This window comes from Sciurus vulgaris (genome assembly GCF_902686455.1).
Source record: "Sciurus vulgaris genome assembly, chromosome: 8".
Classification (NCBI taxonomy): Eukaryota; Metazoa; Chordata; class Mammalia; order Rodentia; family Sciuridae; genus Sciurus; species Sciurus vulgaris.
This window is the reverse complement of record NC_136468.1, coordinates 61,789,496-61,805,092: the sequence shown is the minus strand read 5'-3', so window position 1 is coordinate 61,805,092 and position 15,597 is coordinate 61,789,496. Positions and strand designations below refer to the sequence as shown.

The 15,597-nt window shown below is 34.1% G+C and overlaps 1 protein-coding gene across 8 annotated transcripts in view; it reads left to right on the top strand.

Annotated features, from left to right (window-relative positions):
- CD36 (CD36 molecule (CD36 blood group)) overlaps positions 1 to 11,420 on the top strand; it is a 74,539-nt gene extending 63,119 nt beyond the window's left edge. For all 8 annotated transcript variants that reach the window (XM_079150566.1, XM_079150562.1, XM_079150564.1 and 5 more), the window contains 8 exons: positions 979 to 1,025; positions 3,361 to 3,430; positions 4,454 to 4,641; positions 5,397 to 5,515; positions 6,490 to 6,563; positions 7,089 to 7,143; positions 7,896 to 8,052; positions 10,468 to 11,420. In XM_079150566.1, coding sequence (XP_079006692.1) covers positions 979 to 1,025; positions 3,361 to 3,430; positions 4,454 to 4,641; positions 5,397 to 5,515; positions 6,490 to 6,563; positions 7,089 to 7,143; positions 7,896 to 8,052; positions 10,468 to 10,478 — 721 coding nt within the window. In that variant the 3' untranslated portion in view covers positions 10,479 to 11,420. The remainder of the gene's footprint in view (positions 1 to 978; positions 1,026 to 3,360; positions 3,431 to 4,453; positions 4,642 to 5,396; positions 5,516 to 6,489; positions 6,564 to 7,088; positions 7,144 to 7,895; positions 8,053 to 10,467) is intronic.
- Positions 11,421 to 15,597: the final 4,177 nt, after the last annotated feature.

Sequence of the window (15,597 nt, the reverse complement as noted above, 5' to 3'; positions counted from 1 at the left end):
TTACATATTTTTATACAAAAGTCTGGTGGAGGAAAACAAACACTTCTAAGTGTTTCAGGGGAAATCACCAATTGATGTTTATGTATTGAACAATGAGCATTTCACTTCATGTCACTATTTAAAGTTGATAAGTACTACTAATTAGAGTAAGAATTACACATCAATTTAAGATTATAAGGGTTGCTCTAACCCCTTGTGACAAGACCAAGCATTTTTAACTGCATATTATGTTTAAAAATTAAGCAATGGTTTGTGCTGACATCATAGTAGATAACCAGTGGGAAAACAAGATTTTTCCATCACTACCAAAAAAAAAAAAAAAATGCCTGCAGATGCAGGGAAACTATTATTACCATTTTTCTATCATGTACAGATCATTCTCTCCCTCTTAAATAGACATTAATACATAAGCTAGTAGACTCTATCCCATTGTAATGGCAGTCCATGCAAGTGTTATAATAAGGAAAAAGTAAAATTGAAATATTTACATGTTTTGAATTCTGTGTATTCAAATATGTTTCTTTTATCTTCCTTTTCTTTCCCCTCCCCTGCTGCATTCTGAGCTTTCATTAGAACCCCTTTAATGTTTTCCTTCTCTTTAGTATGAACACCCGACATGCAACCAAATATTCTTTTATTTTACTGGAAGGAAAATTCTCTAAGTAGAGATCTACATTTCTGAGAGATGTTTTCGAGTGTTTTCTTTCAGAAGTGTGTCTATTCCACATTGTTTCTGATTAACTTAGCATCTCTGTTTTTATTTATAACCTGGTCACTTAACAGTATCAGGCACTTTATTGCAATAAGCTGAAAAATTCAAACAAAATGTGAATCAAATGAGTTAGAACATTTCTTAAACTTTGCATTTGCCACAACTTAATCTTCATTATGTTAGCAGAAGTATTGAATCATAGTAGAAAAAGTAATGTGAGTGAGGTGTTCTTTAAATATGTGTTCATTTTCCTTTTTATTCTTAAGGAATCTTTCTTACTGGCAAAGTTATTGCGACATGATTAATGGTACAGGTAAGAAACACTTGTGATAATAATCACCATGAACTCACCTCACCTCTCCCACAAATCCAGCCCCAGCCCTACAGTATTCTGAAGGTTGAGGGTATGTTTATTTGTCTTCATTTCCCCGTAAAATAATTCAGTCTCTACTTTTATGTGGGTCTAGTAAATGTATCCTTAATGTTATGGGATTTCTGAAGATTAACTGCAGAGGATCAGTTCTTACTGCATTACTAGGAAGTATTTGTTTTGCAAAACTGTACTTAATGAACTGTCATTCTGGCAATAAAATAAGTTGCTTAAAAAGACAAAAACCAGGTTTATAGACATAATTACTATTGAGAACTTTCTAAATACTATAAAGATAACAGAATTAAAAATAAATTAATAATTACAAATGGGAAAACACTCTTCTCTGAGATTCAAAACTTAACTGGAGAAGTTGCAGAACAGAACCATCTATTTTGCATAAGATATCAGAATAAGATAGTAAAGAAATAATAGCAAGATTAGCTATTACCTGTGAAAAATACGTTAAAATAAATTCAGAATTAGAACTGGAGGAAGAACTAAAAAATTTTAGGTTTGGTTTCATGTGGATAATTATTTTCCCTGAAGAAAAGCAAAGTACACATTTGACTCATCTTAGGTGCCTTCAACAGATGAATAATGCACATATATGCACAATGGTATATATGCACAATGGAAAGGTTTATTTTTCTAAAGTTATAACTGATTTTTGCATGTTTAATTTGATTAAAATCCCACAAGGGAAAAAAAAAATCAAGTAGGATTTTGGACTTTGCAAGTGATCCTTTCTAAGAGCATCTCTGCGAATAAACTATCAAGTGCGTCAATACTAGTAACTCTGGGTTACACCAGGATAATAAAGTCCTTCAAGATTGAGAGAAATGCACTAAACTGCTCCTAAAGAGGAAAGAATCCTGTATGGGTATAAAGGGAAAATATTATAGAACAATTCTCTCCAGAAGAAATAGATAAGTGTAACAAAAGGAGGTAGAGATCAGAGGAATTGGTGACTATGACAAACGTGAAAATTAGCATGAAGTTAAAAGTACAGAAGCAGAAAATCGAAGTAAAATGGACCAGGAGCAGTGGTAGTTTGGCTTGGGTAGGGGACATACTGAATGAAACAAGGATGCCCATGTGTTTTCATCATAATTAAGAAATGTATCTTCTACCTTCAGTAAGTTTTAAGACAAAGTAAAAATACTAATCCACATTTAGAATGTTTCTTTTGGGGAAATTCTGTTAACATAAGCCATCTTATGGTCATCCCACAAGGTGATTGCCGGGTATAATTAAGGCATATCTTCAATGATATTTCATATAATGATTTTAAAAGGTTTTCAATATATTTTCTTTCTCTTTCACTTGTTAACAACCTGAAAAACAGTTTTAGATTATGCCATATAAGGACCAATATGGGGATTTTAAACTCTAATATCCTAACCTTTCAGTGCCAGGATCAAGCAGTGACCACAGTGTCATTGTAATCACAAGCATCAGTGAAGGATACAAGGTCATAGGTTTTAAAAGTTTACCAGATAAAGAACCTAGAATGCTTAATTCAAGGATGAGTTTAAGCATTTTAGAATACATGCTTTCACTGGTGGCTCAATTTGGTGATATTTGAGAAATGATTGGAGGAGTTACCTAGTTATTTTTTCATTTATTCAGTGAGTGCTATGGATTGCAATCATAGTAGAAATTCAATAAACTCAACAAATGCCTTTTTAAATTTGATGGATATGTTTTCAAAGCATTTGCAAGAAATACTAGTTTGAGAACTTTAATGGTCTTAAAAATATTAATCAGTCATTAGTACAGATGAATGAATCACTAGTAAAAATAAGAACAATGCCAACATAGCAGAAGTTCTAAATGAACTTCATTGTTTAAAAAAAAATGCCTCTCAGCTGATGGAGAAAAGCATTTCAAAACCACATAATCACAAATTTATCTTATTTTATCTTTTACTTTATACCTATGAATGTACATGGTATAAAAATTTGTTGAATATGATAGCCTTTAGCTACATGTGGTTACCAGGCACTCAAAATACAGCAAAAATGAAATGAAATGAAATGTTGAAATGTTAGCAAAAAATGCACAGTGGATCTTAAATGAAAATATTTTTTGGCATTGTGGTTTAAAGCAAATGTACATGTTACTTTTAAAATAGTGATCATAGTACTAGATGATTTTTAAATTACATAGGTGCTTTTTATCATTTCTGTTGAATATGCTAGAATAGAAATTTCTAGATTTTTCTAGAATGCACATTAATCACTTGTCACTGAATTGATTTTTTTTTTTCAAACAGATGCAGCTTCATTTCCACCTTTTGTTGAGAAGTCTCGAACACTGAGGTTCTTTTCCTCTGATATTTGCAGGTAAGAGAAACATGTCAATATATGTTTCTAAGTCAGACATATTTCTCCAGATGATAAAAATGAAGGTCAGGAAACCCTTACCTAATAATTATGTTTTTGGGAAAATAAAATGTAGTTAGGGAATTTTTTTCTTGATTTAATAAATGCAGCATATGGAATTTATGATGTTTAACTCTGCAAATATCCCATATGCTTCCACTTATAAAAATCATTTTCTATGTCATTTCTAAGAATTAATATGCATTTCTTTTTAATAACATGTCTAGAAGGGAATGTTCAGTATTTCTAAATGTCCAGAGATGATGCAACTATCACAAACTTAATTAATGTCATTCCCTGTCACTACAGCATCTTTTCAAATTGGTAGGTTCAATATATGCCCCACAAGTACTGGAGGCCAGGTCACTACCTTTGAACCTCAGTCATATCCCTAGAGACTGAGATTTTGGGCAAGCCTTTAATAACACCTCTGAAATAATCTTTATCTGTAAGATCAACAAAAGCAGTGTTTCTTCATACAGGGTTGTTGAGGATTAGAAGGCATATTTATGAAGCTTTTCTACATTGCCTCGGGTGCTGGTGGATGCTTGTCAAATGCTAAAGGTCTGTGTGTGCACGCACAGGAACACACCTCAGTAAAGGAGTGGCTCTTCTCAAGATCAAGTTTTGAAAGACAGAAATTTTACTTAATTTACACTGGATACAAATAAAGAATCCTGAAGTAAATTATAAATATTTAATCTTGGGGGAAATTACTGTGAGAAATATCTTTGGTATAAATATTCTATGGTAGTTCACAAGCAAAACTTGCCCTAAACTTCTATTCTTTTGAGAACAAATAAAAATTCACTACCTGAATGTGAAATATTGTCTTGAAACTTCATGAAAAATTTCTTCTAATTTTAAATTCTAACAAGTATCTCATATTTCTAAGTTAAAGCATGAATATAAACTAAAAGGAAGCAGTAGATCTTCAGAATGTGGCTCTGGTTCTGGAATAAAGCTATTTTTATCCCTGTTTAGGTCCATCTATGCGGTATTCGAATCTGAAGTGGACTTGAAAGGAATCCCTGTGTATAGATTTATTCTTCCAGCAAAGGCCTTTGCATCTCCAGTTCAAAATCCAGACAACCATTGTTTCTGCACAGAAAAGATTATCTCAAATAATTGTACATCCTATGGTGTGCTAGATGTTGGCAAATGCAAAGGGGGTACGTAAGTACACTCAGTATCAAGTTTCATGACATAATTTTTAGTATTAAGTAGAAATTTTGCCTAAATTCCCTTTTCTACCCAAAATTTAATATTAAAGATGCCAACGATGACAGAATGTAAGGATTGGTGACAAGAAGTGGTCTGGGATTCATGTCGTTTTTGAGGCCTCAATTTTGTTTCAATGTTGCAAAACTTAGTGGGGGAAAAAAAAATCACACTAATATTACCTTGTGCTGTTTTTATGTTTAGGGTAAAAAGAAAATCCCCAGAATACTTTGAGCATCCCAAGTTACCCATCTGCCATTGTTCTAGTTCTCTTTTTCCTAGAAAACGGTAAATGATAAATAAAAGTAAATGTGTTTTCAGTATGTCTCTAAAGCAAGAACTGACAAAACTTCTGGCTCAATTCTTCATACTATAGTGAATACAAAGGAAGAAAGAAAGATAATTCATGAATTCTAGGTCCATAGACATATTCCTGCCCAAAACATGAAAAAAAAAAAAAAAAAAACAGTTCAAACTTAGTGATTTACTACTTTACTTTGCATATTGAAAATTGACATCTAAATAAAGAATGACCAACCTGAGTAGTAGAATGATTTTATTTTTGTACATTAGTAACCCGATATACTTTTTCCTTACCTTGAGCTATAATCCACATTGAAAATCAACTGTATTTTTTTAATCTAAAAAAGGTTAAGGTAATATTTTCTGAGTGAATTTCCAACTGACTCTAAAAACTTATTTTCAGGTAAACCTGTGTACATCTCACTTCCTCATTTTCTACATGCAAGTCCTGATATTTCAGAACCTATAGAAGGCTTAAGTCCAAATGAAGAAGAACATCGAACATACTTGGATGTTGAACCTGTAAGCACATATATTATTCTTAAAAACTGAAAATTATCTTGTCAGTCATATATGCTGAGCATACTTTTTGAATCATTCTTAATTACTGAAACCTAATTTCAGTGAAAATTACATTGACTTCTTCCTATTGCATATAAATGTCAAGAATATTCAATTTGAGTTTCAGTATATGGAACTTTATAAGCTTTTCTGTTTCATAGGTCAGGAATACTAATAGTGAAAATTAGACTAATTAGCTTACGAAAATTAATATTTAACTATATCATATATTTACATATATATTTAATATATTTACATAAATATATGTATATTTATTTTATTCTGATACTGTGTATCTCTGCAGACCTATGGGGAGCCAATGTATTCCATGAGGGATTAAAATATGTTAGTATATTTTGTGTCAAGAAAAATCTGTGACAATTGCTATAGTACAACAGTTTTAATATTTGAATTATTTTAGTCTCTTTTTTAAACGTTAAAGGAGGGCTACGGATATAGCTGTGGCATGTACAGCAATTCCGTAGCATGTGAGAGGCTCTGAGTTTGTTCTTTGGCATACTTCCCCAAAATTTCTTCCCCAGACAGATGCATAGATTCTGATCAAATGTATATTTGACCACACATAGTTCAGGAATTAAAAATTATATAAGATCTTTTTACACTGTGTTAACATCGCTATTGTTTTTCTCAAAAACATTTTCAGTAAATATCATAAAACTAAAACCTTGATATTAGGTTCGACAAAAATGTCATGAACACACATGTATATGAACATGGTGTAGACACAAATACAATTAGAATGTGTTTATTATAGTTATGTATGGAATAATAATTAGGTCCAATTTTTTACAAGCTTCAAGTAATCTTTAAGTTCTTTTGAAATCTTTTCTGCTCTCATAGCAAAAGTGGATTTTGGATATTATAAGAATGTCTTTAAAAGAACTTGGTAATTATTTTAGTTCTCTTTTTTTTAGATAACTGGATTTACTTTACAATTTGCAAAACGGCTACAGGTCAACATATTGGTCAAGCCAGCAAAAAAAATTGAGTGAGTCTTTAACAAGATTAATTATAATTTGTAGCATTGTTTTGAAAGAATGAGTAAATTCATCGAAGTGGAGAGAATATCAAATGTTGACTTTTCTTCCGCTTAATGTCATTATACATTAAATGTTAAATACTTATTATATTTTCTCTTATAATTTAGAATAATACAGAGTTTATTGAGATGGAATGTACGTATTTTGGAATACTTCTAATTGGATCTTTGTGGTAGTGCCTCTCATTTCACTAGACAATTGTTCCTGTGACAATAACTTCTAAATCACATTTTACTTTCCTGAGTAGAACTTGTTGAAAAGAAAAGTGAGTGCTTGGGAAATTTCTAATTATGAGTGATAAGTCTGAGAAACAGCTGTGTTGAAATTTAAATGATTCATTATAGAGGCCAAAATCAAGAAACTTAACCAATATGCCAGAGCAGTTTATTTCTGAATATTTATTTACACAAGTAATTACTAAAATATCAAATATATTGACATATTTTCATAATTATTTCTGATATATATTACAGAGCATTAAAGGGCCTGAAGAAAAATTATATTGTGCCTATACTTTGGCTTAATGAGGTTAGTATTTCATTTATTAGTCATTAACAGTCAATTTCTTATGTAAAAAAGCTTTTTATGTTTCAAAATTATGTATATATAGTGTTTGAAGTTGTATTCCCATTGCCCATATGGATGAGTTTGCACTTAGTACTGATATCTATTTGAGAGAACCAAATTGCATAGACACTTGTTAATTTTCATTGTCTCAGAATAATGAAGCACTTTACATTTATATTCAAGATGCACCTATTATACACATACAAGTAATACTGAAGACTCACTATCATGCTAGTGATAATGAAAGCCAACTATGCTTTAAAAGACGAGGTTAGAGTAGGTGCAGGTACTCTGTCCTACTGTCTTACTGCCTGACTAGCCAATTTTAGTGTAAACCAGTGAATTGATTAGGTTCAGAATTATAAAATGCCTTGTTTAAGCCTTCAAAGCATGTAGAAATGTTGACCTTTGTAGTTTCCCTGTCACCGGGGAAGGTTTGGAAAATCGTGAACTATTTCACATACTTCTGAAGATCATATCCGTCTTAATACATTGAAGAACACTATACAGCACATTTAAAGGAAAGGTGGATATTTCCCTATATTGACATGCTGTGCTTGGCATGCCAAGGGAATTTTACTGCCTTGTCCTATAGATGCAGTTCATTAAAACCTCTACAGGTGTTTGGAGAAAAGGATGGTACATAATTGGAGGGTTTAAACATTTGTTTCATTAACATTTCCAAATAATGCTATGTATTCATTTGATTGCAGACTGGTACTATTGGTGATGAAAAGGCAGAAATGTTCAGAAGTAAAGTGACTGGAAAAATAAAACTCCTTGGCCTGGTAGAAATCGTCTTACTCAGTGTGGGGGTGGTGATGTTTGTTGCATTCATGATTTCATATTGTGCATGCAGATCAAAGCCAGGTAAGTACATGAAAATATATATTGCTTAAGTAACATTAGTTTATATAGTTCTTGTTTTCATGTTGTCAGAGATGGGTGGCATATTGGGTCACAAATATTTCCAGAGATATTGAGCCAACTATCATTTCTTAATTTATATTAGACACTTCAAAAATTGGAGGTTATATTAAGACACAAATCAAGACTCAGTAAATAAGGTAAAAAATGCCAAGCAGATCACTAAGTTATATCCTCAACTGTGACCATTACAAAGTTAGCATGAATAGTTTTTGCCCCAAATCTTCATTTCTTGTATATAATTAATAAAAATAAAAACCCACAAAACCCACAAATAGATAATTTACTACGTACTGACTAGGAAACTTATGTAAAGTTAAATCTCTACAGTCTTTAAGTGGACTAAAACTTAAAAGGGAAGAAAAATAACCAAAAACCCAAATGACAGAGATCAAGATAAAAATATGCTGTTTTAACAAAGCATGGAAGTAAAATGAATTATAAAACAAAACATATTAAGGACATGTCCAAATTCAGGGTTTGTACCCTATTTAATTCATATGAAGTACTGATGAACAATTAATATTATGATCTAAAAATCTGAGTATAACAGTATTTAAAAATATAATTAGTCAACCAAGTTATTCACAGGCTGGAAGATGAACCCAGTAACTGTGGAGAAGAGAATTACAGACAAATTACAAAGGGAATTCAGGTCACTGATGTAGATATTTTGTGACCATGTTCCCTGTATATTAAAAGGAATTAATGTCTTGCCTTACACTCCCTAAATGAAAGTTTTTTTTTTTTTTCCTTAAATAGTCTTTTAGGGAGGTATTTCCATTTATCCAATAATTTCTATCAGCTTTCCATTCTTACACCATGTCAAAAGATCACGTGATATAAATAGGATAGCCTTGCTATGAAAATCACATCAAAATGAAACTTTAAAATTATCTTTCTAATCAAACAAATGAACCTAAATTCTTATATTAAAATTCTGAATTTGCTACTTATAACAAATATTGGAGCTGTAAACATTCACATTTTATGTGAATTATCACATCCATTCCTTAACACAATTTAATGAGTTTTCCAATAACCTGGATTGATCAGCTTCAGTTCCATCTTCTGGAGACATTTCAGAAAATCAGATTTTAATAGATGTGACTATTATGAAAGTGTAATCAGTCAAATTAATTATTTTTAAGGTGGAATTTGTAGATTTATACATGATAGTAGAATTCATTTTGATATAATTATATGCAAGCATGGAATATATCTCATTGTAGTTAGGATGCCATTCTTGTGGATATACATGATGGTGGGATTCACTGTGATGGTTTTATTCATGTACATAGAAAAAAATTGTTAGATTCATTCCACTTTTTATACTTTTTTAAGACAGAGCTTGTGTCTTGGGAAGCAACCCAATATTTTTGTCTGGATCAGTTCTGAACTGCTTTTTCACTTAAAAAAAAAAAAAAAAAGACTGAAAAACCCTGCCTAAAATATATTTGGACAAAATGTACTCAAAAATGTTAACCTAGTACATTAACATATTCCATTAATGAAATAACAAGTTCTAAGGCTATTCACATGTAATGAAAAGCTTGACTCACTGAAAATCTAAACAAAACAAAAATGTATTCAAGTTGGAAAACATGCTTTTTCAAAGAAAATATAAAATTTTAAGTATCCTATGTTAAACTTACATGATGGATTTCATCACTGAAAAGTTCCTGAATATCAGATTCCTTGGACCCACATATAGCCAAGTTATAGAAGAACTTAAAAGTGATCAGTGTTTGTCAACAGATATTAGTTTTGAATATACATTTAACCGTTATAAGGAAAAAATATTGCCATTATAACCCTTTCCCCTAAAAAATATTTTTTATTACTTGTTTTACTAGAGTTAAAGGAAATATAGGAGATGCAGTGTTCCTTAAGCCTCAGTTTTGAATATTCAAAAAGTTATGTCTCTGCAGAAATTTGTGGACAATTAAAAGGAGACCAATGTATTTGAGGGAATAAAGTTTAAGATGGTAAAACTAAAGTGTGTTTTACTCAGTGGATCACAAGGACAATATGCCAGTGGTCCTTTTGAAAGTAGTAATACATCCACCTCTACAAGAAAAAATGGTCTTAGGAAGGTGGAGATGCTGGTTCAGAGCAGATTTAGTTAGCTACCATTCCCTTGGCTGTTTATGTGTTCATCTTGAGAGATGGGAAGCAGTCTTGCATGGATCCTTGAATGGGAACATGCTAATGGAGAACTACATCAGAGAACCTCTATTCTGCTTGAGATATTGGGTTGTATAATAGAAAGTGTCAGATCTTGGATATATAGGAATGGAGTACTTTTTATTATTCCATTGCTTTCTAATAAATAGAAATATTTCCTCTACTTTACAGGTAGTAAATGAGTCTACACTTAAGCACCAGTAACATCAAGACCTTTGGTGATACAGATCTACAAAATGGATATTTAATGCTTATTTTTACAAAACATACATTAACTTTTAGTTGAAGAAATGATGGCACTTTCTCTATATATACTTTTTGCACTAAGCTGCACCACATTTCCAAAGGATTAAGATGTCATTAAAATCTATACTTTGAACAGAAAACGGCACCTTTTAAAATTCATCATTTACACAATTGAGTTGTTTCCAGTTTCTCCAGACCTGGTTCTAGCATGAAATGATTGTTTTTACTTGGTTCTGAGTAACTATTGGTTTCCTGGTGGCAAAGGAGAGGAGTGGAAATTCTAAACAAATCCTGGTCCCCCAACTCCTGTCTTTCTAATGAAAGTGAGACATTATCACACTCCGAGTGTCCTTGTTCACTGGCAACGGACAGACCTCAGGACTGTCAGTACATTGCAAATCATGAGCATCAAATATTTTGAAAGACATTTAAGAATGGAAAATGAGTGACTGGCTTATAAGCCATTCATCATACCTTGTTTCTCTCCCTATGGAATCCTTTATACAGCAGACATCAAAACCATTTTTTTTTTTTTTACTTTATAACAATGGGTTTATATTGTTTGTCACTGATCCTGCAGGTGGACATAATTTTTCACACACTGTAGCTCTTTGTATTTTAAGTACTTGGTTATTTTTTCATGTTGTGTAACTCTTCTGGAAGTGAGTAGATTTGGTCTTTCTAGTCAGTTGCAACTTATGCCTGGCAACCTCAGAATGCTGTTCTAGTATTAAGAGATGTAAATGATATAACGATTATTTTATGAAATGTTATGAAAAGAATAATAAGTGCTAAATGTTATTTGTTGTAATATTTCTTGCTTTCGTAGTCACCTCAGAAGTACTGGTTTCAAGCATTAAAAGACATTCTTCCTTAAATGCCTGTGTTTTGTCTAACATTGTGCTACAAAATGTTTATACTTATTTCTACCTGAAATATGCTATGTGATTCCACACTTTTTTTCTGAAATATTCTTTCTGAATTTAACCACTTGCTTCTGGAACAATTTTTTTTACGCCAAGTGGAAGAAGAGCAAAAACAGACACTTTTATCCTTTACAATAGCAGGACTTGAGTGCCAAGTTTCTTTTTATGTGAAGAATATTGGTAGGTTTCGCTGCTTTCTTCAGGAGAGAGAGTTCATCTCTTACAGAGTGCTAGTTCTACGAAGCTCCAACATAGAAAAGAACAACAGATAAATCCTGTCTTGTGTTTGACACAGGGGGTTATAGAACAAATCAGAAACTGACATTTGGATACCAAAATTAGGAGTATCTTGGTCTCTTTATGCTTTATGTAAATATTAAAAATTCCTATTGAAAACCTTAAACTAAGACACTAGCCCTATGGAGGGATCTTTTGAATCTGACAGTACTAAATTAGTGCCTTTCCTTTTAATTGGGAGGAAAAGAGGTATCATTCTAAGATATTGACATAAGATGAAATTCTAAACATCTACCCTTGATAATTAAAAATTAATTCTGTTTACACTAAGGTAGTTGTGGGTATATAAGAAATAATCTAAGAAATATAAATTTAATTCGAATATGGAGGGGTGAGATTAAGTTTATAAGTCCTATTTTCTCAAATCCTCTAAAATGTGTTTTAAAAAGGTAAGAGTATATTAAAATATTCAGTAGAAAAAAATCTATAAGAGGTCTTTTAATCTGTATGAGGAAGAGGGTGGAGCACATTGATGGAAAAATAATTGGCCCCTGCAGAAACATCAAAGACATAGCTATTCATACCTGGCAAAAAATAATAATAAAATAATAAAAAGAAAAAGAAAAACCTTCACACAAGTGCTGAGAAAGCCAGATGAGAGATCACAGTACCTGGTTATAGCATAATAAATAGATGCATTGGAGAAACTAGGAAAAAGTTTTATATTATGCATTGCATCTCTCATCTCTCCCCCAGGCAGCATCACATGGAGAGAAATACTGATCACTTAGTAGAAAGAGAAAAGCAAGCATGGGACTTTGTCTTACCCAACCCCAGGTATGCCACAGTAAAACCCAGCACTAGGAAGACATCTATTACTACTCTAGGTTGCCATAAACTGAGCCTGGAACAATGAAGGAACAGTAAATCCCCCAATACAGGTTCAATCCATAGTGTGCATCACTATTAACAAACTGCTGTGAATTTGGGTTCCAAACAAAACTCGGTGATGGGGAGACTCCTGCAGTCATGAGCTTCGGAGATGCCTGAGAGCTGCATCTGCCTCAGCAGCACAGGAGGCCAGCTCCATTGGCACTTCTGGGTATAACACTGTGACAGACACAGTGGTCCCAGGTGTAAGGACCTCACCAGATGCTCTGTCCAGATTCTCTGGATGGACTAACTCTTGAAGTGCTTTCCCAGACAAAACTAGTCTGCAAAAAGTAGAGAAAAGCACCTGCTTCTTCAAATGTGCAGACATTGAAACATGGCCACAAGGATCAAAAATAATCAGGGAAACATATCATCAGAAAGAGAAGATGTTAGTGAATAAAAGGAGGTGGAGATAAGACTGAATCAAACACCATTACCCTATGTAAACATATGATTACACAAATGGTATGCCTCTACTTCATGTACAAACAGGTTGTACCCCATTTGTTTACAATAAAAAAGAATTTTCTGAAGAATTAAGTGGGCTCAAACATAAATCTTTTTATATCTATGCTGAATTCAGTGAGTGGCTATAAGTCCAAAAAATATAATTGTGAATAAAATGCAAAACACATGCACACACATAAAAAAAGAGATGGAGATATATAGACAGTCTGAAAAATATAGTCTGCTTTATGGAAGCTCACAACTTTAAGAAAATACAATAAGCAATCAGACATTAAACAGATTGAAATACAAGAGCAAAAACACCCAGAATCTTGGAACTGAAAAATACAATCAACATAATGAAAACTGCCAATAGAGAGCATCAAGAGTAGATTTGAGGGCTAGGGATATAGCTCAGTTGGTAGAGTACTTGCCTGTCAAGCATGAACCTTGGGTTCAATCCCCAGCACTGCCAAAAAAAAAAAAAAAAAAAAAAAAAAGAAGATTTGATCAAACAATAGTTTTTATATGTATAAAAACTCAATGGCAGGTTATTTAACAAACAGCATTCAATAAACAATCAAAATATTTGGGAAGAGGGGAAGATGGCAGACTAGAGGAAGGACACATGTCCCAACAGTTCTTCAACATCAGATTTAAAAGCAGGAAGATGACTTCTCAGTGAGGTGGGTAACTGGGGGAATACACTGAAACTTAATACTGAAACTGTAAAGAAAAAAAAAATCTATAGTCACAGAAGTCAGAAACGTGAACATAAATAATTCATTAGAGAAGTGCCAGTTTGGGCACCAGTGTAGCCGCCAGCAGTGATAGCTAACGGGAGGGGCAGCGCAGACAAAGGAGATGGCCTGGTAGCTGATACATAAATTTAAAAAGAATTGATTTGGGGTAACCTGTGGATTAGGGAAGTTGAATTTAAAAGACTCAGAGTTGGAAGGGGAAGCCAATCAGTGAAAGCAACTCCAAAATTAACTTCTGTTCTGGGCACGGACAGGTGCCAGGCTCCTAAGGGCACTCCCCACTGCCAGTAGAAGTAATTGCACCCTCCTACCAGAGAAGGTGGCCACCCCTTGTGATTGCACTGTCATAAAAAATGACTGCTGGCTGAATTACCACCTCCAGGCTCAGGCCACTGGAGAGACACAGTTGGCTGCATTCCCATATCCAGAGAAAGCATGTTCTTGCACTATCTACTGGAGAAAGTGAACACGTACTGTGTTCTCATGGCCAGTAAAATGTGTGCTCCTGCTATCAGAGAGAGCTAGCACCCTCTGGCGGTTCTGCAGCCAGGAAAGGTACAGGCCCTTGCCATCCCCATCACACTCCCATCTGCAAAATCTGCGCCCCCTCATCAGAGCACTCGCAGCCCAGAGACACAAGATCTGGAAGCCCTGCAGCTAACCACAATGTCCCAGAAGTCACCTGAACTAGAGACTGAAATAGGCACAGAGAAAAGCTTACATGGACCACTTAGGCTCTGGATCCCAAGGGAGAAAGCTCCTGCTGTCATTAGTGCTACAGTGAGCTGCAGCAGACACACAAAAGCATCTGCACTCCAGGGCAGATCTACCCATTAATTCATATTCTAAGTGGTTAGGCTGAAAGCTGTGAAGGTTTTCCCTCTATACCCTAAAAGTTGATTTTACCAGGAACCCAGAGAATTCCTGCAAAGATCAGTATCCCCCTTTCAATAGGGAGTGTACACCAACACTCAAACACAGAGTTACAAAGTTCAATGAAGACTAAATCCCAATTACTGGAATCTCCAAGTTAGAAATCTGCAACACCTTCACCCTACAAACATGAAATTGTATACTGGGAGACTGGAAGCTGAGCTCTATGAAATCAGCTTTGCCTCCCAGCCACAAAGGCTGGCAGCTAAGGTGTCAAGCTTAATAACCCCCAATCTTCAACCCAAGGGTTTATAAAACCAAAAACAAATACCAAGTATGAGCTCCATCCCTGCCAACAGTTTTGAACACCTCAGCAGATATAAGCCTTTTATTTATCATCAAGAATTTTCATATTTTTTTTATTTTCTTTCCTCATGTTTTTGTTCTTCATACTCATAATTTGTACCTTTTATTCTTTAAAATTTCAACTATTTAAAAAAGTTTTCAGGCGATCCAAGATGGCAGACTAGGGGGTGACTGCATCTCCAGTCACTCCAGAACCCAGGATTCAAGAAGGGGAGGCATTGAGAGACTTGGACTAAAATAGAGTCTCAGGGTGAGTCTTCCCCACCTGGTGAAGCGCTGCCCAGGTGGCAGGCCCGGATTCAGGTGGCTTATTAGAGTAAGGCCGAGCAGCTAGAGTCCTCCCCAGGTGGCTCTGTGCACTCCGGTGGTGGGCTCCTCCCACAGGGCCAGATTCTCCAGCATCTCAGAGCAGGCCCCCCAGTGAGAGCCTATCTGCACAGAACCAAGCTTCAAGTCCCTGAACCAGGGCGGCAAGTTCCTGCCCGCAGGTTGCTTCAGGGACCAGGACAGGG